Below are 23269 nucleotides of genomic sequence, written 5' to 3' on the forward strand. Positions count from 1 at the left end.
CGAGGGTGGAAGGGCGGAGTCAGGGACAAGCAGAGCTGTTCCTTTAACCCCAATCTCAATCCGAATCCGTATTCGGACCTGAATCCGAATGACTTGCGAGGGCGAGTGAGGTTCCTTGGCGTCTGTTTTCTTTGCCCCAACCCGACTCGGATCCGAATAGCATCGTTATTTTTCTTATACCGAGGGCCGACGCACATCCGGACCCGACCCGACCTGAGATGGCTTCCCAGGGCAAGTGGGCCTAGACTTTTTCGGATCCGGATTCAGAATCCGGTTGGCTTCCGCCAGCATGAAACGACGTCAAACTTCTAACAAGCCCGAGACAGGGGACAGGAGTCCTGCAGGCCGTCGGTGCTTGTGCTAATTCCTGCGCATATCTTAAAGCATGATGGATCCATATCATCCGTTGGATTTCAAGCGCACGAACAATAGGCGGGACGACTATGATTAGCTATCGTCACAAAGATTGCACAACTATTACTGACTGCTGTTGTCATTATTTCGTTTGACTTGTTGCTTTTACTCAATGATGATAGGGTGATCATTTGACTAGGGGATTAATCTTTGACTCTTTTTTTTTACTATTTTAAACTTTTAATTGGATTTTTTTTCATAAAGGATAAAGGATAAGTACTTTTGATATACTTTCTTTCAGCCTAGTTTAAATTAATTTAGTAGTGTCGATTTTGATCATCGACTTGAGATGATAAGTTTATCGAATCTAATTTAATTTTTTAAATTTAGAAAGAGTTTATTTTAGGATAAAATGAGATTTAGAAGATTGACGGTTAAGCTCAAATGAAGATGAAGCTTGATTAAAGAACATATCCGCCTAGGGAAGTTTTATCAAGCCATGAAATGAGATGACTTATTTGGATGTGAAATTATATCATATCTAATTTGATTAAGCTCTATGTGTTGAAGCTCAATTAACTATAAAGAATTAGAAACTCGACAACTATTATCTATATTTAGAAAGGTTAAAGGTTGCTTTAGATGTCTTTATATGAGATGGATGCATTAGGTATAGCTGATGCTTTGCTCATATTATCAAACATTGTGTTTATGTCTAGTGCACATTGCATCATATGTAGAAAGATGTTGTACCTAGTATAGTCATTTCAAGTACTTTGATACCTATGTCCTCCTAGGTAGATGCATCGTGTGTGTAAAGACATATCTTATCATGTCATGGTTCATTGTATATTTTAATGTTTATATTTTGAGAGAATGCATCTTTGAAAAACATATTATTTGCTTGGTTAAGATGCATCATGCACTTTGATGTCGATGCCTTGGATAGATGTATAAGGTGATGTAAAATGTCTTTCTCGTGAATCATATATCTTGGATGCTTACGTATAATAAGATAGATTGATAGATGCATGACACGTAAAAGAAAGATGTGTACTTATTTACGGTTCATTGACTACTATCGTACTAATGTGTGAGATGGATGTAATATTCGTAAAAAAAAAAATATTTTACTAGTTCATAGTGCATCTAATGTTCCAAATGCTTGTCTCATATAGATGTAACAAGCATGAGAAGATACTTGTCGAGTTAGGAAATATCATATGCTTTAAATATTTATATCTTGAGTGATACGTTACGTGTGAGTGGGGTTAAGTGTGGTCTAGTTTGAGCTCATCCAGCATGATATTTTATGATTGATACTATCCTTAAATTAAAAGCTTGTTATATGAAATTCCTTTTTACAATTAGCAATCCTTTTGCTATTGACAACCCCTAAAAAATAATAAAATATAATTTTACTATTTATAATCCCTCGATTATCAATCTTATTTTTTTTTTTCCCATAACTCCTTTAACATCATTGGTCGCTCCCTACTATGCTCATCACTTTGCGTGTCGCTCTCTCACCATATAGAAAGAGGAATGTTGCGAGGTTAGACGAGATCCCCGAAAGAGTGATATGGATAGGCCTTCTCCCAATTTCATCAATCTCATGTCTCAATTCCTCGATCGTACTTCCCTCGACATGGGCATGCCTTTCCCGAGCTTTAAAAAAAAAAACAGAAAAGGAGTAAGAGGAGAGGGGTATTTTACAAATAGAAGATGAAGAAGAAAAGTATTTTAAAAATATTAAAAATTACTAACATGATATTATAAATAATAAAAAATGATTACCTATAGCAATCTCCTTAAAGTATTAATGACATGGTTGTAAAGCGACTCTTCCTTATAAGAGTAAGCCAAAATTGAAGTCCTAACAGGTAAAATAATATTTTTAGATAAGCTTGACAAGTCCAAGTTGGGTGTGGGTTAAGATGTGACCTGACTTGGGTGAGTTGAAGCTGATAGTTAATATAGAAAGGGTTATATGACCAACCAAGAGTTCGGTTCGGCACAATAAGAAGTTAGAGTTGCAGGTAATCGACAGTTAGTTTAGTTTCTTATTAGAGTTGCAGTTAGGTTCTAACTGTATCAGCTTTGGAAGAGGAGAGATGATAGTTTGTATCATCCTGATTAGACCTATGAAGTCTAAAGTTTAAGGAAGATGATAGTTTGTATCTTCCTGATGATCTGATCCAGATTTTTCAATAGGGAGGGAAATCTAAGCTTGAGTTGAATTGGGCAATTTGATGCTCCAATTTGTTGTCCCAATTCATGGCAAAGGGAAAGGTTTTAGATGGAAACCAAGATAATTACATATATAACCTCATATAATTTAGTATGATTAGTATCTCGATTCTTATATTTTAAAAAGTAACACGTTCCTATATTTTTAAAAAATAATTTTTTTTTACGTAGTTAATTTTTTTGACGAAAAAAATCGTACATCTTATTATGTGCAAAAAGGGCACGAATGAGGAGGATAAAAATATTATTATATATTTTTAATTATTAAATATATATTCTTTAAAATATCATAATCGTTCTTTCTCTTCCTTATTACCATACGATCTCGATCGTTGCTGCTCAACCTATGCTCTCGACCATCGCCTCTCCTGCACCGTTCGTCGTCATTGCACTAAACCCACTCGACCATGATTGCTCCTACTCAGCCGTCGTCGCACCTACACCGCCCACCACTTCTTGCATGTGAATGGAAGTAAAAAAATGAGCTAGAGAGTTTTGAAATCAAACATCATGGCTTGTCGATCTCAGCCAAACTTTGCAATTGGAATATAGGAGCAATTGGAATACGGAATACAGGAGCGACGATAGTCAAGCAAGTCTGATGCAACCACGACCAACAATGTAGGAGAGCTAGTAGGTGCAAGACGAGCTAGTTCAGTACAACAATGACAAGCGATGCAGGAGCAACAACAATTGAGAGCACAGGTCGAGTGTTAAAAAGAGAAGAAAGAACGATAATAATTATATATATATAATAATTTAAAATAAAACTATATTTTTATCTTCCTCAATCGTGTCCTTTTGACACACGACATACGATTTTTTTCATCAAAAAAATTAACGTAAGAAGAATTAAAATTAAATATTTCACATTCGTGGACCCCAATATTATTTTTTAAAATGTGAGGACCGAGATACTAATCATAGTTAACTATAGAGAATTATCTATAATTATTCTTGAAAATCATGGTACAAATTTTATAGGTCAAGTCATAAATAAACATAAAGCTTGAGAACAGATCCAAACAACTTCTGTTCTTGAAAGCACAGAAATTAATATTCAACATTCTAAGTGTCAATCGCACAAATATCTCAAAGATTTAGCATCAAGCTCTCTTGCATTTCTCATCTGATCCACGAGGTCATTAGAACAGCTGAATGCAGATTTTCAGCCTGAAACAAAACAAGTCTAGTTGAATAATTTCCATATCATGGTCAAACATTGATGCATGTGCAAAGAAGAAATTTGTTTAGCAAAATAAACCATTAGGATCAAATGAGACGACTTACAGTGACGTTGAAATGAACATATAAAGGAACACCAATATCAGTGTCAGTATCTAAAGTTTCTTCCAACCTTGCCAACTAAATGTTCTCCATAAACAACCTTCCCAAACTTCGGAGTACCCCCCGTCTTTTGCATACAAAAGTCAAATGGCTCCACAGCTGCATCAAAATTTGGCTGTACAAGTAACACAGAAGTTAAGAGGGGAAGAAATGTAACTAAGAAGATCAGATGGGCATACCTCATAAAAGAAGGCAACAGAAACACGATACTTTGGCGAGTTGTTGATTACTCTATGAAGAGTTGACTCGTACAATCCGTTAGACCAAATCTAATATCCGTAAAAGCTGTGACTTGTTAGTCATTAACTTTATTGGAATTGAGCAACAATCTAGAAGCACAGAGAATATCATAACCTTTAGCATGTCTCCGATGTTACATACAAAGGTACCAGGAATGGGAGGTGCAGAGATCCATTCACCAGATCTGTTTCTAACCTGCATTAGAAGGTGCCAACTATAACCAATACTCTTCAAAAAGATAACTACAAGATTAAATAAATAAGTCAGATTATATTTATTCTCTCCCCAATACTTTGTTAGCTGGTGAGGATAAGCCTCAAATTCTCCATCATGATCTCCTTGTTCATTGAGGGTCATTTTGTCACTCAGCTCTTCAATTGGGAGGAGGTCAGAACTTACAGTGCGAATCACAAAAGGTTACATGTTTCAAAATATTAATGAACAAGCATTGTGGACTTAAAATGTGGATTCATGGCAATACCTAACAAAGACGCAAGAACATTCACAAAAACTGATCAACTCCCTTGGACATAGGAGGTCACACAATTTGTAGAGAGCAGACCCCAAATTGTTTACGTTTTTGTTTGATGGATAATATATATGATGCAAAACATATATACCGGTGCAATCATACTCCAATATAGAAATATATGCATCAAGGCACATATGAAATTGTGTCCATCACAAAAGATGAGTCCATGGTTCTTATGTCGGGATATGCCATTCAATTGTACATAGAGCAGGAAGCCATCGACACTTTGAGCATATGGAATCAACAGCGATGCTACTTGTGCTCTTTATACATGAATGCTGACTCTCACAATAAGTCTGTTACATTAATAAATATTCTAGCAAGCAGCCATTTCCTATGGGATGTAGATTCTTTCTCTTTAAAAGACATCATAATCTCTTGCTACATGTGATTGTTAAAATGGTTGATTTAAGTCTAGTTGTTGATCTTGTTACCAACTTGGTCTTAGGTAGTATCTTAGTTTGCACTTTGGGCATTTAGTGATGCTATTGCTGGTTCTTTTGTTGACAAACATGGCACATGCCTATACTACGAGTATTTGAGCCATAAGCTCACAGAAACAAAAGTGTAATATGAAAGACGTCCTATTCCATCTTTGTTGTAGGATATTTGAAAAAAGCACTAATAGGTGCAGTTAGAACTTTGAGTGGATGGCATTTCAAAGTGGAGAAGGATGGGAGTCATCTTGGGTGAACCAAGTGGTTGTTACAGAGTTAAAGCTAGATCATTTCCCATCACATATGTCCAGGCACCACAATCACAAATTCAACCTTAAATAAGATCCTAAATTTATCATTTTGGAAATACTTTGCAAGGGTTAGTAACAAAAATATGGTTTTACTGCTTTAAGAGAAGGCGATAACAACATTAGAGAAGGAAGAAGAGGCTGATGCATGGATCCCAAGATGACCATTCTAAATCCTAGGTGCTTGCTTTGATGTTGTTGAAGTTTTGAGTGAATTAATGATAATAGTAAAAGAGGACATGAGAGGATTATTTAGAGAAGGTTGGGATTGGATGGAAGGTTATGTGGAATCTAGTGATTTCTCCTAGAGTAAAACATTATTCTGTGGAAGCTTTTGTGAAATAGATTAACTACTTCAGACTGGATCTCTATATTTGTGTAGTCTTAAACCCAACTTGTTCCATCTGTAACCTCTTTACAATTTCCATTCGACCCTTATTTTTTATTATTCCTTTGCCAAATCCTATTGGTCACTAGTGGGATCTAAGTTAAACTTTTCCTTTAAATACTGTAACTAGTGGTCCCATGGTGATTGGCTTTATGAGGCCAAAGATTTGGATAAATTGATGTCTCATCAAATCCTAAGTCTAGTAGCTTCCTTTGGATTAACCACAATGATTATCATTATCGCAACTGAAGAAATCAATTTTACAATATACAAAAATTTGTGGTACATAATAAATTAGTACCTGAAGAGCATCTATTTCATCATCTTGGTTAACCAAAGTCAGAAGGCCTACAAGTGAAGAACCAGTTGATAATGTATAAATATAATCAATAAAATCTTTACATGAAAAAGAATGCCAATGTAACAGTAATTCCAGGATAGAATAGCTAGAGCATAAAGACAATTTATACAACAAAATATGGCATGACTATTGTGATGTATCCTTTATCAGAAATCATCTTACCGTAATCCGTGTGTGCTCCACTGCATTTGCGTATAATAGATGTGCAGGGAAAAGGAAAAAAGAAAAAACATAAGAATTTACAATCAACAAATTTAAATTTGAATAACAACCAAAAAGGCAGTTGAATAACATAACTGCAGTACCATCCTGTCTCAGTGCGTTGCAACTCTGGGATATCAGACAAAACTGGATATCCAATTAATCGCATTACCCAAAAAGAATCACCTGCTCGATCACCTTCAAATGCATCTGGTGGTCCACCCAGTGCTAAAGCAATTCCACGCATAATCTTTCTTGAAAGATCTGCAGTTAATGAATTATTCAGTAGTATGGCAAATAATAGCTTGTGGTGAATCAGGGAAGAAAAGGAAATTAACAATTGAAAATAGACCTGTAAGCAGACAAATATACTCTTCCATCACCACTTTGAAATTTGAAGGATAATCTGGCCTGTAATAAGAAAAATGGAAAAGATAACGTAAACATATCTTTATTTTCATAATTTAGACAATGACTCTCTTGTAATAAATCCACCATTAAAAAGAAAAGTCCTAACTTCTAGTCTTCTACACTGTTCCATAGTAGCGCATGTATGTGAATGAACAACAATAATAGGTTTTGGTAGGGATCATATTCAAATAATAGTTAATGGTTCACAGATCTATTTATGGTGAGGAATAACTTACTATCATTTTCCAATTATAGCCAATCGAGTCCTCGAATCGAATCAATCAAGCTGCAAAATATTGTTTACTGCTACACACATTCCCTAAATTGCAATTGCTGTTGTTCCCGTGTTCTCCAATTTTTTTTTAAGAAACTAGCCTATTTCCCATATTTGAATCAAGGAAAAATATTATACTGCAAGTCAAATCGACCAGCCGTGCAAGTCAAGACTCATCAGGCTGCTGAAGCCATCGATATCCGCAAGTTGAACCGATCAGCAATGTGAATCAAGGCTCATCATTCTACTGAAGTCGATGATATTTACGAGTCAAACCGGTCAGCTGTGTGAGTCAAGGCTTGTCATGTTGTCAAATTAGTCGACATATGCATCGAACAGGGCATTCATGTGAGTCAAGGCTCATCAAGTTACTGAAGTCATCCATATTTGTGAGTTCAAACGAGTCAGCCAAGAGGATGCGGCTCGTCCATTATTGAAGTCATCAATATCTCTGAGTCGAACCGATCGATCATATGGGTTGGGTCAACTCTTGTCATATTGCCAAACAGCCTTGTTGTTATAAAAATTTTTTTGTGTAATAAATATTTAAGGATAATATTTTCTTAAGGTTTTATACATTCCAAGCCTAAGTCTTGGAAAGCTCTGAAATTCTGGAGGAGACAATGATTCATTACATGTGGAAGGTACTGTTGGAATGAGCTGGACTGGTTAGTAGCATTTGGACAGGTCTCAGACCTATCAAAACTAATAAATATCTTGTTCTTTATAATTTTTTGTTCAATAATAATCAAAATAGGTTTTTAAGATCTAGTGCAAACCATATATAAAAAAATGCATAAAAATCATGGAAAAATACTAAATAGGACACATGATATATGTACTTAAATATATAATTAAAATTTGAAAACTTAAACCACTTGTAAATCAATAGACAAGTGAAAAACTAAAAGCGTATATGCCATGTCTTCTTAATGTAGTTCCAAATCCTTAATGCAACTCGGTGTAACACTGAGGAACAATTGTAATTGTCGGTCTACACAAGGTATACAATTTCGGGTGGTACGTACTAGTCCGACAGTAAACCGGTACGTGAACCGCTAGCTACCAAGTGATATTTTTTTTATTTATAAATTATATATATATATATATATATATATATATATATATATACTGAATGATATACTGAGCGATATACCGCTCGGTATACAGTACCGTACCATACTGAGAGAACTGTACAATATTTCGAAACTTCGATACGGTACAATATTTCAATCCTTGGGTCTACACACAGATCAGCTACCGAACTACTAAATATCGGTCAGTATACAATTGCAAGACTGAACATTTAGACCATACTTGATAGGAAATTTCATAAACCATAACCCAAAGTTTTTAGTTCCTTTTTCCATATAGTACAACTCGATCATATGAACATAGTGAATAGTTCTAACTTCAAATAGGAAATTAGTGTCAAAAATGCATAACATACACCAACACATCTTTAAAATTTACATCGACAATTATGATCTTTGCACTTGAAATTTATTCACATTGAAATTCAGTATTTATTAGTTCCTATATTACTAATGTCACATCAAAATTCCATTACCACCAAGAACTTTGTAGAATGGAACATTTTATGCAAGGATTACCATGCTTATCATACTAGCACATGGCTGTACAAATTTTTGGTATGTATTTGATGGTGCAAGAGGCATTCCACCAGAATGACATGTAGCCCTGCAACCCCAGCCGTTCCACCTCCACTCCCTCATCCCCCCGAAACCCCACACCACAAAAAAGGAAAAATGGTATTCAAACACGTTTTTGGCCTGTGCTAGGTGGCACAAGAAGTGTATTGACCAAACGACATGATACATGGAGTACAAAAAAGTCACCAATGTGACCCCCCAGACTCCACTTGGTTTGCTGTACCCTTTTCTAGGAACAATAATATTGCAATTTCCTACCACTAAATTATAAATAGAGGAACTTTCCTAGCTAGACCAAGAGCAAAAAATAATGTGAACTATACACAAAAAAAATGAAACTTACAAAAAACAAAGGAGTCTAAGACTCTAAGTAGTAAGTACCACAAATTAGAACCCTCTAAAAGTTGACCAAGGGCTCCATATTTCCCAGCTTCCATTTCCCTATAACACTGAAAAGCACAGGTTTAACGAGGTCAGCAAAGCCCTCTTTGAATGACAAATAGTAATGTTCAGCTAAGCATAAAATAGATACATACTGATTACTATGAGTGGGTAATATAAAACTTACATCAATTGCTTCATGCATGTCAGGCTTCCCTAGAGTTATATTTTCTGCGACTTCTTGGTAACCTCTGATTATAAGTAAATAAACAATGTGAATTGATTGAACTTGCAAAAACACTAAGTGCAAGTTGCAATAACCAAGAGAGAATAATGTATGACCTGTATCCACTTGCTGGTGTCATCTTAATCTTTACCTTTTCCTCATTTGGAAGGTTAAAGAATTTGCTTGTTGCATCCTTTACTTCTTTAACCAGTGAATCAGGAATACCATGACCTTTCTGTACATAATTAATGATATCAAGTTGTAAAAGCTCAAATCTCACTTTGATGACAAGTTCTCTTGGAGCTTAACACAGGCGCTACTAGAATTGAAATAAGATTAGAATGCACTAAAAAATGGCTCATTAGTTTAAAGGCACTGCTGCATCAGCTGTAAAATTCAATAACAAAAAGTTGTTAAAAGTAAAAGTAAAGACGTCAAATCATAGAATTTGCCTCTTGCTTATAAGGCTAAGGCGGCATATGACCCTTCCTAGACCCAGCATTGGGAGCCTCATGTGCCGGAGCACCTTATAACAAATAAAAGAAGAAATTTGATGAACTGTTATGCCAAAACTCAAATTGTTGAGTCTCTTTTTTCATTTATAGTGAAAGAAAATTTTCTCATTAGTTAGCCTCTTTACTTCTACAAAAAAAAGCAAGATATTCCCTTCTACAAATCAAGGTTTGTAATTTTGTACCGTACCGAAGTATCGAGCAGTATGCCAGAGCGTACCGCTCGACATATATATATATATATATATATATATATATATATATATATATATATATAAGTTTTTTAAAAAAGAAAAAGGCCGACGTCGCCTCGTTTCTTCTCCCCACGAAGCCTCGGCAACGCGCTTCTTCTCCCTACGTGGATGAGGAGAAGTCGCCGACGACACCGAGGCCTCGTCGCCTCAAAGGAGGAGCAGGCGACATCTCATTTACGGTGTCTAGCGAGGGAGGGCAACGACGGATCAAGATCGTCAAGGGAGAACAGCGCCAGATCTCCAAGTTCTCCCTTTTCTTCTCCCTCCCTCGGCTAATACTGACTGGTAGCGGGCGACGATGGTCGAAATCGATCATCACCGATCGATTTCGGGCAGTAACAGGGTGAAATAACCCCAATCGACGGTACTACCCGGTAGCGAGCGGTCCGCGTATCGATCTGCTAGCGGACCGGTATGTACCGCCCAGTACGGGCAGTATTATTCGAAATTAAAATCCTTGCTACAAATAAACCTGATTTAATATCTTCAGTTACACAGGATTGTTCAGTGTCTTTTAAGTGTTTCTGGGAGGCTAGTCAGAATTCTTGACGTTAAAGCAAGGTCAAGATTAAGCTTAAACACAAATTTAAAGAAAGTTGGGACTACAAAGAATGCAAACAGGAATAAACCTTGTTTCTCTGGAATTAAAACAATATAAATGTGCAATATTAAATTGAAAGTTTATAAATTTGATGAAATTTAGTAGCATAAGGAAATTAGTAATATGGGTAATTCCTGCAAGGTTAGAAGCATCTTATTCAGCTTCATTAAGCAAAACTAAGATCTCACAAGTTATGTATTTAAAGGAGAGTTGCCAAAAAATGATAGCTTTGGCTAGGAACAAGATGTCTTGAAACTTGGTGACTTGATACTCGAGATTGTTCTTTTCCAATGCTACTATATATCTACATATCTATCCATGAACTGCATAACAATGTCATAAATCTTGCTAATAAGCAACTCACTAATACCCCATCAAACTTCCTAACTTTCCCAGCATTTCTAATTTGTCCAGAGGTGTTCAGTATTTGATTTGAATTATCAAACCAAACCAACAAATACACAAAAGTGTAGTTTGGTTAGGTTTGAATATTAGGAAATATAGTTTGGCTTGACAACTTTAGAAAATAATGACTTTATGTTTGGATCTGTTTCTTATGCTTTTGCAAACATACTAGTACATAAATCATAATTACATATAATTATTTACATTATAAATCCATATTTTTGTTTACACTCAATTTTAAATATCAATATTAATGGTCCATTTTTTTGTTCATCGTGTTAAACATTATCATCTTGGTATGAAACATAGAAAGGGGAATTCTTTCTCATGATTTTAAGACTTATCTTGGTCTCCTTTGCAAATGGATTCTTGATGACTTTTGGAAGTTTTCTTCATTAATCCTACTGCAAAAGGATGGCTATGTTCAAGGGATATTACAACTCAACTATTTTTTTAATGGAAAAAAAAGGAAGAATTATTGTAGATACAGCAAATAGCCATAAAAAATCCAGATTTCAGTTAAATTTGCAACAAATTTAAATATGAAGAAATCAATCAGCAAGCTGACCACAAAAATGTTGGGATATTATGGCTTGTCGTTGTTGTTGTATAAACCAATCAGCAAATACAGATTTCAAGTTATTCTGAAGAATACTATATCAAAATGATGTAGAAAGTAAAATTAAAAAGAGGAAGAAACTAAAACATGCTAATCTAGAATTAGAAGTAATCAAGTCGAGAATGAGACTTATGACATAAGACATTAGTTTGGATCTTTATCTGTTGCAACTGAAATAGAAGATAGATTAGATAGAAAACTATGCAATAGGCCAGATCTCAGATCCATTAAAAAGTAGACACAGTTGTGCAGAAAATAACACCATTGAGAGAAAGGAATATGGAGATTAAGGATGGAAGAAGGGAAAGAGCTTTATATTGAAGATAAAGAAGCATATAGCAGACAGATAACATACAGCATAAACTTTTCTTTAACCAAGTTACTGATAATACATAAAATCTGCACACTCTAGAGTCTAGATACAATACCATATATACAGATAATATTTAACAACAAGCTGTTTTCAACATTAGCAAAGTGCTGCAACAGAATGAAGAGAAGTTACCACATAGAAGAACCCTGCTTCTTTGCAAGCATCATCCAATTGCCTAATGACCTCTAGCAGTTCTTTGTCATCACCCATCCTGGGATCATCAATCTTTTCCAAGAAAGCACTGATATCTAAAGAAAAAGAAGCAGTAAAATAAGAAGGTAAACAATTTAAAATGTAAATAATGAGAACTAAAAGAATACAAAATTCACTTAGCATAATAGGTCTAAACATCAGAATTTGGCATCAATTTAACTTAATCTACTGGAAATTCTAAATAGGTAGCATTACAATGTCGGGTCTTTCTTTTGTCCAACTACTGTGAAGATCTAATTTATTCTTGAATCATGACCTATACTAAAGTAACTCATTCTTCAGAATAAAGTTAGGATTTTCATAATTGTCATCCATCTGTTTTGTATTAAAATTTATAACTCAGATAACTATCTTTCATCCATAATCTACTCATGCAATTACATAAGCCTGGTATATCTATTTCTAGTTGAAAGGAAATAGACCCCAAATTAAACATTAGTGAATAACTACCAGAATGATGCCCGATTCTATAACTACCATTGGAGCAGCTAACAGCAATTTCCAGTAATCTTATTGAACTTAATATGCACTAAGATCAAGATGGAGCCATAAGTTCTAAGGCTACAAGCATCATAAAATATTATCAATACAGTTTAAGATACAAGCAGACAATTTCCAAAAGAATAAACATGAGAGGATACATTTTTTTTCTTGAAGATACAGCTCACATATATTGCTTAATGTTATAACTCAGATAAAATAAGTCTCCACCTATTTATCATGATGGAAGAATTACCTAAATGAAGCCAAATTGATTTGCCACGTATGGAGCATCTAAAGCAGCATCTTCATCATCTTACTAAATTAGATGGTGAATTAGATATTTGCATCAATGTATGAGTAACAAACATCATCAATTATAGTTATTGATTCATAATTCTAAGTAGATTTTTTTCCCAGAAGGGAACATATGAAAGGATATACATTATCACTAAGATATTGCTTACAGCTAGGCAAACAAAGAAAAAAGATATTACTCACAAAGTCACTTGGTTCTCTCAAGGTAATTCAATATGGACAGTAACTAATCTCTGAGCCAGAAAACGTTAACTACTTACTCTCACCAGTTGTCTAATGTTTATACATGGGACATCAAAGAAGACTACTAAGTGCCTTTGATGTCAAAGAATATGTGAACTGTATCTCTTTTTGAAGACACATTGAGATAACTATGAGTAGGTGTGCTTTGCCACAATTAATGACAATGATCTAAGAAAAAATCAAAAGAAAGAAAGACAATGAAAGAAGAAAACCTGCAGCCTGAGTGTGAGAACAAATAATATATTCAAATCTGAAAATTTGCAGCACTACGTCAATACCTTGAATGGACTCCTCTGCACCTAGTACAGTTAGGTAACAATGGAAGTAGGGTTATGTAGATACACCTTACCATATTCTTGATATTGCACCCAGCTGAACAATTTTTTTACCTAAACTTATGAATCAACCTGGGATTCTTGTTAAAAAGAATTGTGAAACTCATTCCTCGTTTAGAAGTCATAGAACTGCAGTAACCACTACTCAGTTACTTCAATCAGAGACATAGAATAAGCCCTGTTCTGTTTGTAGACACCAAATGTAACTGATGTAACAACTCAATTTATACCATGACAGATTCTACACAAAACTTTTCGATAATGAGCTCTTATGCACAACATCGATTAAGGAACTTGTTCACCACCAAATTCCCATTTCCAAGCTTTTAATTATAATTTATCTGATTATTATAACATTGTATTCATCTCATTTTAATAATATCTCTAAATTAATAGACCTTTGCTTTCTTCACCACCACTTGAGCTACTTCCGATGGTTCACTCATTTGACACACCAATAAACTCTTTATACTATCAAGGTGATTTATTGTTTGATAAATGATACAATATTAAGTCGACTGGATTACCAGTCATAGCTGCAGAATGGAGGGCAAAATCATGAGTATATGAGTATCTAAGCCGTATGGAATGGTGACCAAACAGTTACCCCCCTTGCCCCCTCAGGGGTAACAGCAGAAGAAGTAGCCCCGCCAACACAACAGACTAAAACTGCTGCCTGAAAGTTTTAGATGTTTCGAACTCATGACAGACCCACCTGTTTTGGAAACATGTTTTTGGATGCACATGCATTTTAGGGCATTTAAAATGATCGGTAGAAATTGTATAAAAAGGCCCCTCATACGTTTAGGAGAAGAAATAGTTATGATCTATTGACTGATATCGCTGACATCCCCTCTCTTGTGAGTGACAACTAGCTCAAACCCAACACAGGAACTTGAATTGATCTTTCACATTGTATCTTTAATACGTGAACCAGATAAGATTTGAACATAGGATCTTTCACAATGATACATTCTTTAATTTTTCATAAATGTTATCTAAAAGCTTACATCACCTCAAGTAACCTAAAAAAGAACATCAATAATTTTCATTCCAAAAGCCCCTAATTTAAGAGCCCAAACAGATTTTGAAAGAACATACAATCGGCGCACTAGTGGAACCTTGGCGAGAACAACTCGAAAACAAGGATACATTCTTCTAATTGAGCCTACAAATTCTAGCATCAAGCATTTAATACCCACGATCTTCGACCGAAACAAGCCAGTAGTAACTGGAGACGAGGGGAGACCAGCGAGATACGGATGCATACCTATGATGGGAATAGCCTGGAAATCGGAACCCATGGGCAGCAATCCGATCGCAAATCCTTGCGCTGGTGAAGAAGATAGTGAAGAGGAGCTCTCAAGTCCGTGTCGAGAAGGAAGGCGTTTCTGTTCTCGCGTAGCAGCAGAGGGCGGCGTTCGAGGAGATCAGATTCGAAAGCAACAGGCGATTGAGGCTGCCTGCCCTAGTGTGAGACTCTCACCAAACGAAACAAACGACGAAGGCAGTCCACGTGCTAGAATCTCACCGAATCAAACAATAGCAGGTAGATGAACATCCTCATATCGGAGCCTTACCATATCCGGCCTTCATTGTTTGAAAAGAGCATATTAAAGCTTCTAAATTTTGTTGGTGGGGATTGAATTGAAAAGAGAAAAATCATATTTTCAAGTTCCTTTAGCGTTCTAATCCTTTGTTAATCCCAAACTAGTTCTCATGTTCCTGTTAAGTCTTCTGAGATTGTTGTTAAGAGAAAAAGAAAAAAAAAGAACGTAAAAATTGTTGATAAGCTTTTGAGTTATTGGCAGTGAAAGGTTAAGTATGATGTCCATCATTTTCTTATTAGACTATTTAATTTATATTTAACAATTTAGTTATAAACATGGAATAAAGCTAAATGATCGAAAGATTGCGTGGAATGAAATTGAGATGTAAATATGTGGCATGAGTATGAACAGCGTTTGAATGCATACGCATACGTCCAGAACAAAGGTGACATGCACATCCATGAATATTCTACATGTTATGCACATGAAATGAAATAAAATTTTCTATTACATACAACACTTCTTTTTAAGATTGATCTGATTGGATTATACTCGAATTCCAATAAACAAATCCATCTAAACCAATATGAGCATTACAAAGAATCAACTGAATTTTGCAGCATGGCCTTACTATATCAGATCAGCATGCCAGTTATGATGGGGCGATCAACCTGCATGCAAGCATAATTTGATAGATAGACCTATATCAAACCTTATGTTTAATCTCCTCACCATGTTGGGCTCATCCTTCACACGTCATGACAATTTCTTGACCACTTCGACTTGGTTTAGCTTTCTGGATGCTAATGCATAGTATCTTCAACTGATGAAGTGGAAATCCAGTGTAAAATGCTGACACTCAGATGTATCCAGCAATGCTCCAGAAAAAAAATGAAATAAATATTAACATTTCCTGATTTAGGAATGCAATTTTCTTGAAGTAGATAGGACAACTACTTTTCTTGAACGAACTTCAGAAAGTACGACGAAACTCTGTGGAAATTTTGGAGGCATGACTTTTCTTAGCCTTGGGAAATCCCAGGAGCTTCAGTATCCACTTGCTGTTCATGCTTATTTTCACCATCAGCATCATCCCTCGACCTGGATGACCCAGTCTTTCTTAAAAAATTCATATCAAACATATCTTTGTTAGCAATCATCGTTTCAGATGGAAGTGCATCAGGTACATCAGTCATTCCAAAAGCAGGTTCTATAGTCCATCTGCAATGCAAGAAGGCTTGTTTGTCACTGGAACATTCAACAATTAAAGCCTATCAAAGAATCATATTACTAATGAAGTTACATGCCAATTTCTTGGATTATAGTGCACACAAAACAAATTAAGCTCGAAGACAAAGAGAGTTGAATACCAGAGGATTCCTGTTGACACTAAATCACGCAGCATATGATAAAACAAAGTGGTTTAGTTGATGGGTAATTGCATTAGATACAATAGTTAAACAACAAATCATCCATATATATTATAGAAAACCAAGATAGACAAGTGAAAATGAAAGTTGGTGTTACATATTACTTGTTTCATCAGTTAGACTATGTTCAGAACTTCATTCCACGGCAATAAAAATTAAAAATAACAGAAAACAGAAGAATAAACCTATATAAAGAAAAGTTAGGTATTCGGTTGTCAAAGTATAGCCACTATCTTTCTGTAGGAGTAAATAAACTCAACTTAGGCTCCATATCGAACTAGGACTTTGTGTAAACAACTATCAAAACTGTAAAAAATCTACTTAATAAGATTTCTTGTCTATAGATTAATATCATATGTCAATAAATATGGCCTGTCATTTCTTGTGAGTTTGACTTTACTGCTCTTAGTAAATTAATGAGCTTAGCTGCTTATCCGTCTATGAATCATTTCATGAATTGATATACTGCTGTCATATTTCCAGCAAAAGCACATACTTTGAGTAAATTCACAAATCAATAGCAGATATAAGAAACTCTAAATAAGTTCTCAGTTATGCTTCTCGAGCATTTTCAAACAGCTGACAATTTAGTCATTGGTGGGTACCATTCCACACAAATGAATAGCCAAAGTGGGTAATATGATAGTATTTGTTGGCAGAAGATGTTTTAGCTAAGGTATGAGCTAGTCAATTTAACTCCACGCCATGGCATGCCAGGAACTTAGTAGCACAAGACGATGGATAACTAAAGCATATGAGTGCTTTCTATGGTTTCAGGCAATATCTTTTAAATGCATCTTTGTTCTATAGGGGGCATAGATTACAATAACGAAAGAGTACTTCAAATCGGGTAATCAACTTCACTATCAATTTATTAAGTGTTAAATATACATAAGAAACTATCTTTCCAAGTGATCAAGTAATAATTGGAGAGACATACATCGACATGTTATCATGAATACATACCAAGGGAAGAACTTTGAGAATGTTGGTGTTGGGATCATAATTGACCTTTAGAAAAACATGGCTCTTTTAGACCATATTAAACAATTTAAACAATGCCCAATTACCTTTGTGAATAAACAAAAGGGCTAAGACATTGATCGTCCAGAGAATGCTTAGAAAGAATAATTTCATTTGTACTATCTATATTCGACAATAAATAAGGTTTGCACTTTACAGAAGATTAGTTGATCTTGATCTGATTACTCACTTATCTATATCAACCAAGAATTGAGATCAATCAGCCAACTGCAATGCAACTTTAGCTATATAAGCTAAAAATCAACTAGTCACTTCACCTAGTGCAATTGGTTGCATGGTTATCTTGATTGTGAACTATTTATGGTTGTCATACATGGGTGAGTATGAAGTGTGACACCGAGTTTGGTTCATGATGCATGAGGAATAGGATTAGTTGGCCGTAGTACATGTTGTAACACTAGGATCTATTTTGGTGATAGGATTAGGTGTGATTCCCTCTTCTCATATTCTACGTGCTATTACAAAATCTGGATAAAGATATGTATGGCATGTGATAAGTCTATGTTGAGTTGTTATGATCTTAATTATTGTTTTCATCAGTTTCACAATTTCTTCTTTTTCTTGTAATTCTCATTTTATATTTTTTTGAATTCTTAAACCATTTTTCACAAAAAAAAAGAAAAAATATCGAATAATATGTTGGTTGATTGCATTCATCTAAATTCCAAAGCTCATAGTCAATCCTAACTTCATGAACCTTGAAACTTGAACTATAAATATTCAATCACTAGACCTCAAGAGAACTAGTAATACATGGTGACCATAGGTTCCTGGTAAGTCTTTTATTTTGTCTTCGGTATAGTTAAACGCATATTACATATGTGACTTTTAGTATTGATGCTTCTTGTTTGAAGCCAACTTACAAGTCACCTAGGCTTTATAAGTGGTGACCCTTTCAAGGTCAAATTTATGGTTTCAGAAATTTGATATTGCAACCGTGCACTAAAAATGATCTAGTCCTTCTTGAACTGCTTGCATGCTAAGTTTGTGATTGATGCCTGATTGGAAATTATGATGACCCCCTTAAAACTTATTGTTACATATTATCTTGTCTTGCCTGATTTCCACAATCAGACCTTTCCAGGCTACAAGGATAGGAAATTGTGATGGCAGGTACCTAATCCAAGCCCAAGTGCAAATTGAACTAGGACCATTATTATCAAATTGGTCCCATCTCCTACTAGGAGTTTGGGTGGACAAACACACAAGGAAGGGAGAGAAATAACTAAAGTAAAGATGATAAGGTAAAAGAAAACTATACATACTTTGTAGCGAAAATGGAGAGAGAAATCTTAGTCCCCTTGAAAACCACCTCATCTCTTGGTGATATTTCTTTCTATCAAAAACATGTTAAGGTGCCCGTGAGTGTCTACTATTCCTCAGTCCCACACCTCTACTCAAACCTTCTCTATGATACCATTTACTTCCTTTGAGAGAAAAATGGGTTTACAGTTTACACTTCTAAATGACATGCTAGTTTTGGAGTCATCTAACTTCTTTTATTATTTCCTTCATAATGTGTAGCTTGGAGTTTCCAGAGCTGAGCAAGTGAATTTACGAGTAGAAAGAGCCTTGGTAATAAAAATTCTTTTTTGAAAATGCAGTCTCCTATAAAATAATTTAAGAGCCTTAGTAATAACTTATCTAGTTTTCACACTGGGCTTTTGCACTCGTATAACCTTTTTACTCATCATTTTCAGAGATCAAACATAATACTACAAAGGAACTTCCAAATGGATGAGATGGATGCAATGTGAACATAATACATAGAGAGACTAGATCAAGAGTGATGTCGACTGAAAAAAACAAAAAGATCTAGGGGTGATCTTTTGGCATCATATACAAATATCGGAGGTATTATCCAAGGGAATTTTAGGTCCATTACTATGTATGTTTAGATGATGTGCAGCAGTTATTATGTTTAGAGGATGTGCAGATTATCTGAAAACACAGAAAGTTATGGTATTGATCAATAGAACCTCCATATATGTAGTTAGACACCTAATCAATGATTACATTGATAAAAATTTACCTCAAACACATTTTGACTACCCAGAACAAATTTTTCAATAGACAACTTCTTACCCCTTAAAGATCAGAAGGCATGATGATAGACCTAAATTGAGAATATGATAGAGTTAGTTAAACTGTTAAAGGCTAATGAACAGTTTAGCATAACAATAGGGCGACTTGGACAAAGTTTTATAAGGTAGTACTAATGGTAATTCTCTAGGAATCATGGAATTTAGGCCATAATTCTACAAGACCAAGACATGGCAGACCACAGGGGGAAAAAATCTAATAAATTTGAGCTGTTAACTCCACAATGCAAATAGCTTATGATAGTTAAATGAGAAATGCTTGATAGACGTCAACAGAAAGTTACAGAAAGCTAATACATTCAGTATCAATTCCTAAATGAGACAAAAAGAATTCAGAAGTCCAATTAAATCACCAAGCACAATTCTATAATATAAAAGGTTACTGTAAACTAACCCCGGTGGGAATTTGCTATCAAAGCAGGCTTCAACATGGAGCCACCATAACAGGACGTTCTTGCCACACTCACCAAGAGGCTCAACGAAGGACTTGTCTTTTAACAGGGCCAATGGGCTATCAATCTCTTCCCTGTCACCCACAGCATCAAGATCACGAAACCAATCAGGTTTTCCCTCAGCTTCTTTCCACAGCAATCTCGAGTTCAACACGAAACCACCCCACTCCATCTTCCCCGGAACTGTTGGCATCTCGCTCATAGGAGTTGCACTATTCTGTGCATATGGCAAAGAATTATGAGTATGCCAGCCGATCAGGTCCCCTGATGAGTTACAAGCCGGGCCTTGAACGGGCATCTGAAACTTCTCCTTTCTCTTGTCATTACCCATTGTCTCAGTCATTCCAGAATGCATTAGAATTCCAACTGAGAGAGCACCCATCCACTTCACCTTTTGAACCTCGTCGAACAGCTCCATGCTGTGCACATTGCTATCATCGGCGAACACCACAATCCCGTCCAGCTTCCGATCCCTCACCACTCTGTTCCATAATGCCCAATCAAGATCCAACCACTACACACAAAGAAAGAAACTAAAGACAACAACGAAAATCCTCAAACCTCAGTGCGTGAAGACGCATCCGAGCTTCGACGATATGTCGTTCCAAGAGTCTCTCCGGGATCAAATCGAGGAATGGGATATGGAGGAAGTTAAGCTGGGACTCAGCAAGGATGGAGGCGGTCTCATTCGAGGCCTCGGGTGACTCCACGACGATCCAAGTGAGCGGGTAGGGCACGAGCATGAGGGAGTGGGCGAGGCTGGTGAGGTGCAGTGCCTGGAAGGTCCGGGAGTAGGTGGGCGTGACGACGATGAGCGGGCGGGGATTCTTGAAGCCGTACTGCAGCCGCTGCTCGTGCTGGACCCTCTCGATTATCTGGTGCGCCAGCAGCACCTCGGCAGGCTCGGGGTGCGGCCACGGCCGGATCCGGATCCCGTGGCGGCCGACCACGACGGGGCCGTGAGTCCGGTTATGGAGCGGAAGCTGGGCGGCCGGCGTGGCGGAGGGCAGCTGTGAGATCGTCACGGTCTCCGTGCGGGTAGTGGTGGTGGTCGTGGTGGTGGTGGTGGTGGTGGTAGTAGTGGTGGTGGTGGTGAGGAGGAAGGGGGCGGAGGTGTAGAGGGTGGAGGTGGAGAAGAGAAGAAGGAAGACGACGCGGGAGAAGCGGAAGCCGAGCACGAGGCTGACGAAGCAGCAGAGCCCGTGGAGGACGAACCACAGCATGGTGGAAGGGGATCTCGACGCGCCATCGGTTGCGGTGCCCACGCCGGCGACCTCCGGCAGAGGGGGGGACGGGCGGTAGCTGTTGAACCGGCGATTGGTGGCATGGTTCTGACCCCAAGGGAGCTTCATCTTTGCGCTTCCAATTTTGATCTCCTCTCTTTCTTCTTCTTCTCTCCTATGACTAAAGAGAGGGAAGATGGTAAGTCTTGACTTGAGCTACATTATTTTCTTTTATTTTTTTACCTAAATTACTTGACCCAAACAATTGTAGTTATATTAAAATTTAATTTGATATTAATTTCCTTAAAAAATAGTGAAGCTCATAAGACTAAACAATGAAAGAAAATATTTTTTTTAAATAAATATTAATCTTAAATAATTTAATGATAAGTATGACCGGAAATATTAATTTGAGTTTATTCAACGAATATTGAAGTAATATGAAAGATTTTAAAACTTTAAAATTACAAACTTGTGCTTTATATCACTATTATAAATAATCTTCTTAAATTGATCAAAAATATTATCTTAAAATTTACACCGAGAATCATACGTAATAAAATAATTATATATATATATATGATAATTTCTTGAAAAAAATTATTTCAAAAAATTTCAAACATATAAAAAATATATTAATTTTTTTTTTTATCAAAAATAGATATATTTTTTAAAAAAATCGCTTATATAATATTTAATGTTTTCATTATTGGATGATAATTAAATTATCGTTAATAGTTCAGTGACAGGGATGGAGAAGGAAGGTAGTAGGTGACGAGTGAGAGGAGCGGCATCTCATGCTGATCGAGATGTACGAACGCGGTCTGCCGCCGTTGGCGGAGAGGGGATATAAGAAAGAAGCAGCCGGTGGGAGGTCGCCATCGGCTCGTGATTGCTTGGAGGGAGACGACGAATTGGTCGCGCGCGGTGGTGGCTTGTAAACTGAGGCGACCTTGGACGCTTCTCTTCCCCTTAATTGCAAGAAGGGATCGGTGAGTTAGTCGACGATGATGATCTTTGGACGCCGGTCGCTATAATTTAAAGGATTGATTCATTCGATCGGTGTTGATTGTTTGGCGTTCAACGTCGCGACAGATCATCTTAGAGAGTTTTATTTCTTTCCTTTTCCCGAACGAAGAAAAAACAACAGCATAAAACGTCACGAGTAAGTTCGAACCGACGTGTCCTAAGAAGTCTCATGCGTCTTTAGCACTCATGTGTGGTTACCAAAGACTCATTAAATATTTATTTTTTATTAAAATAATTATAGAAAAAATATTCTAAAATTATATGAGTAAATTCTTTAAAAAAATCTTATTCTTTTTTTTTTCACGGAACGTATCTTATTTTTTTTAAATGAGATTACTCTTAATCTTCTCCCAATTAGTCGTCATCTGATCGTCTCTATCTCTCGTCATTGTCCATCGTCTTTATCTTATCGTGCTCGTCTTCGTCCATTGATTATGGTAGGGAATGTTCCCAGCTTGACTACAAAGTGACAGTTGGTAATCATCGAGGAGTCGACGTGGAGCATGTGCCTAGCACGTGTCAGGAGAAAGCACAGTCAACTTGAGCCTAAAAATATCTCATCTCGGGTCTTCGGGGTACGGGTAGTACCACCACCAGTGCTAGTATGACACTGACACTGGGCGGTACCACTGCCTAATCTGGCGATACCACCGCCTGACACCCTAACACTAGGCGGTACCACCGCTTGATAGCCTCTCGGATA

The 23269-nt window shown here is 36.4% G+C and overlaps 2 protein-coding genes across 3 annotated transcripts; both read right to left on the reverse strand.

Moving 5' to 3' along the window:
* Positions 1 to 3522: 3522 nt before the first annotated feature.
* Positions 3523 to 15358, reverse strand: LOC135632713 (2-oxoglutarate-dependent dioxygenase 33-like). Of its 2 annotated transcripts, XM_065141421.1 has the most exons (14): positions 15007 to 15146; positions 13097 to 13159; positions 12280 to 12395; positions 9500 to 9618; positions 9345 to 9408; positions 9158 to 9225; positions 6771 to 6829; positions 6523 to 6682; positions 6380 to 6399; positions 6158 to 6204; positions 4306 to 4386; positions 4131 to 4220; positions 3895 to 4066; positions 3614 to 3777 (listed from the first exon to the last, which is right to left on the reverse strand). In XM_065141421.1, exons 3-13 carry the CDS (start codon positions 12355 to 12357, stop codon positions 3938 to 3940), a joined length of 915 nt encoding a protein of 304 aa, XP_064997493.1. In that variant the 5' UTR covers positions 12358 to 12395; positions 13097 to 13159; positions 15007 to 15146; the 3' UTR covers positions 3614 to 3777; positions 3895 to 3937. The 2 variants fall into 2 exon arrangements, with proteins under 2 accessions (XP_064997491.1, XP_064997493.1); XM_065141419.1 differs by lacking the exon at positions 13097 to 13159 and having other exon boundaries at positions 3523 to 3777; positions 15007 to 15358.
* Positions 15359 to 16174: 816 nt separating this feature from the next.
* On the reverse strand, positions 16175 to 21725 carry LOC135633331 (probable beta-1,4-xylosyltransferase IRX14). Its single transcript, XM_065142673.1, has 3 exons — positions 20876 to 21725; positions 20257 to 20796; positions 16175 to 16507 (listed from the first exon to the last, which is right to left on the reverse strand). Exons 1-3 carry the CDS (start codon positions 21664 to 21666, stop codon positions 16309 to 16311), a joined length of 1530 nt encoding a protein of 509 aa, XP_064998745.1. The 5' UTR covers positions 21667 to 21725; the 3' UTR covers positions 16175 to 16308.
* Positions 21726 to 23269: the final 1544 nt, after the last annotated feature.

This window comes from Musa acuminata, chromosome BXJ3-3 (genome assembly GCF_036884655.1).
Source record: "Musa acuminata AAA Group cultivar baxijiao chromosome BXJ3-3, Cavendish_Baxijiao_AAA, whole genome shotgun sequence".
Lineage (NCBI taxonomy): Eukaryota > Viridiplantae > Streptophyta > Magnoliopsida > Zingiberales > Musaceae > Musa > Musa acuminata.

Bases quoted from the DNA above. Each gene is read 5' to 3' on its own strand.
- LOC135632713 (XM_065141419.1), bottom strand. From the start codon at position 15,040: ATGGGTTCCGATTTCCAGGCTATTCCCATCATAG. The intron at 12,396-15,006 runs GTATGCATCCGT...CTTTTTCTTTAG, and splicing joins CCAGGCTATTCCCATCATAG to ATATCAGTGCTTTCTTGGAA. The intron at 6,205-6,379 runs GTAAGATGATTT...CTTCACTTGTAG, and splicing joins TGGAGCACACACGGATTACG to GCCTTCTGACTTTGGTTAAC.
- LOC135633331 (XM_065142673.1), bottom strand. From the start codon at position 21,666: ATGAAGCTCCCTTGGGGTCAGAACCATGCCACCAATCGCCGGTTCAAC. The intron at 20,797-20,875 runs GTTTGAGGATTT...ATTATGGAACAG, and splicing joins ATGCGTCTTCACGCACTGAG to AGTGGTGAGGGATCGGAAGC. The intron at 16,508-20,256 runs GTTAGTTTACAG...CTTGCATTGCAG, and splicing joins GATAGCAAATTCCCACCGGG to ATGGACTATAGAACCTGCTT.